The 2,198-nt window shown below is 38.9% G+C and overlaps 1 protein-coding gene across 1 annotated transcript in view; it reads right to left on the bottom strand.

Moving 5' to 3' along the window:
* The window catches only part of LOC101853572 (serine/threonine-protein phosphatase 6 regulatory ankyrin repeat subunit A), a gene marked incomplete in the record, with an annotated part of 36,298 nt that overhangs the window by 11,635 nt on the left and 22,465 nt on the right, over positions 1 to 2,198 (bottom strand). Inside the window, 2 exon segments of the mRNA XM_013085694.2 lie at positions 1,650 to 1,718; positions 2,049 to 2,059. Coding sequence (XP_012941148.1) covers positions 1,650 to 1,718; positions 2,049 to 2,059 — 80 coding nt within the window.

Raw genomic sequence — 2,198 nt, 5'->3', positions numbered from 1 at the left:
CTTATGATGATGATGATGATGATGATGATGATGATGATGATGATGATGATGATGATGATGATGATGATGATGATGATGATGAAACATTGGTTTCTACAGCTAGTGTAGTTATTTATGCTCTGATTGTTCCTAATGAAGCCCGTTGAGGGCGAAAGGTTGAACTTGTCATTAAATATTTTAGAAATACTACCAAGTGTTAACCGTTTTACTATCTGCTGTATGATGATGATGATTAATATCATTATTATTGTTATTATTATTTTATGTTTATGCATTAATATGTCTATATTGCACGGGCCTATTTTCCTGACCAGCTTAAAAAAAAAAGTGTGCATTCTGTTATCCGCAAGGTAATTTTGAGAATCTGGTTTGTCTCTTTTTGATGCTAAGAATGAAATGAGGTTATCGCCTCGTGATGTACTTTAAAAAAGTAAGCATGGTGATCGGCATAAACCCTTAACAATGGCATAATTGAAGGGAACATCATCATTGGGCAGATCTAGTATTACTTATAGGATATAAACCCATGTTATTGATTAATTTACCCATTCCCTTGTCCACCAAGGAAATTAGTATGCCTGTCTACCCGCCTGCTGGTCTGTCTTCACGGTCTCACAACCAAAATGATTGCATTTGTTTGTTTGTTTGTCTGCTTGTTGTTTTTAAAAATATTTTGGCCACTTTGACGCAGTTGGGACCTTTAAGGAAGCGGGCTTTTACGACCCTGCTTTTCAGTGCTTCTGCATCAGTGAACTGTAAAGCCTTGTAGTTACAAAGGTATTATACAGGAATGAACGAGTTTCACACATATTATGATGGACTGTTGTGCGAAAGGCCCTGGTTCAAATCCCTGGGCGATCTTGAATTTTGAAGGCTCTCTACCCACTTGGCTAGGTTCTTTCTCAGATGGATGTTGAATTCAGAAGTTACACCTCTCAGATAACCTTACAATGAGTCAAACCTATACAGCTAGATCTAATGCGTGTATCTGAACAAGGACAGTCCTTGGAAAACAACGGTAGTCACAAACTGAAAATCGTGATGGTTCCAATTTTGAACACCTGTTGACTCATAACTGTATTTCTGTTCAACTGCTGGTTGATCATTGTTGTTAGATTTCCCATTCAACAACACTTAACAATAAATCACCAGTCAAACATAAATGAAGTTAAGAGTCCACAAGCTTTTAAAATTGGCACCCTCACAATTTCCAGTTTGTGACTACGGTCGTTTTCCTCCTATGCTCTTCGGTAAAGAGCAGCGCCGCGAAAACTTAGATCTATCTACACAGTTTCATTGCCTTTTAGTAAACGTGCTTACGTTTAAAACTATAAAATGTTTTCTGAAAGTGCTGTCCTCACAGTTTCATGAAAAACCATGTTGACATTCTTTGAATTAAAAAGAAAAGAAAGATTATAAATATAGCAGGAAGAAAAACTGTTCACGATTTGAGTAACAATTCCCTTTTAAAACTTTTCTAAAAATATGTGTAGGTCAAGTTGTATAGTTTTCTCTACGCAAAAATACTTCGACACTTGTGTTTTGGCAACTTGTCAAGACATGAGTTAGAACGTGTCTACAAAAGATACGTTATTATAATAACATAATTCAGACAGTCCAGTATGGTACACACTGCTGGCGATATTTACCTTGTCAATGGTTTGAACTATATCACTTCTTCCCTTAGAAACGGCGAGCTCTCGGGCGTTCATGCCACTCTGTGAAGAAACAATTCATGTATCGGTATTGGAAAATGTGTATCTATAGAGCTACAATTATTATGAGAAAGTGAGCAAAAAGGGGGAAAGTTGTCGTTGGGATGGAGAAATCCTGTACCAAGACACAGTAAAATGACACTTCTGCTTCCCAGCAAAAGTTCTCCATTAGAAATAATTTCGATGAACACTTACTGTTCTACCTGCAGTTTCCTGAAACATCGCCCCCCCCCCTCTCTCAAATACTGTCTCTCTCTCTCTCTCTCTCTCTCTCTCTCTCTCTCTCTCTCATTCTCCCTCCCGCTCTCTCCCACCCTCCCTCTCCCCCCTCACCTCATTCCTCTGAGTGAGGCCGTTCTCAGCCACTAGTAACCAGTCAATCAGTCTGTCCGTGGCTTGTTTCTATCTGTCTGTCTGTCTGTCTGTCTGTCTGTCTGTCTGTCTGTCTGTCATCTCTCTCTCTCTCTCTCTCTCTCTCTCTCT

The sequence above is a fragment of the Aplysia californica genome, unplaced genomic scaffold (genome assembly GCF_000002075.1).
Source record: "Aplysia californica isolate F4 #8 unplaced genomic scaffold, AplCal3.0 scaffold00398, whole genome shotgun sequence".
Lineage (NCBI taxonomy): Eukaryota > Metazoa > Mollusca > Gastropoda > Aplysiida > Aplysiidae > Aplysia > Aplysia californica.
The sequence above is the reverse complement of the archived record's forward strand: the minus strand, read 5'-3'. Positions and strand labels throughout refer to the sequence as shown.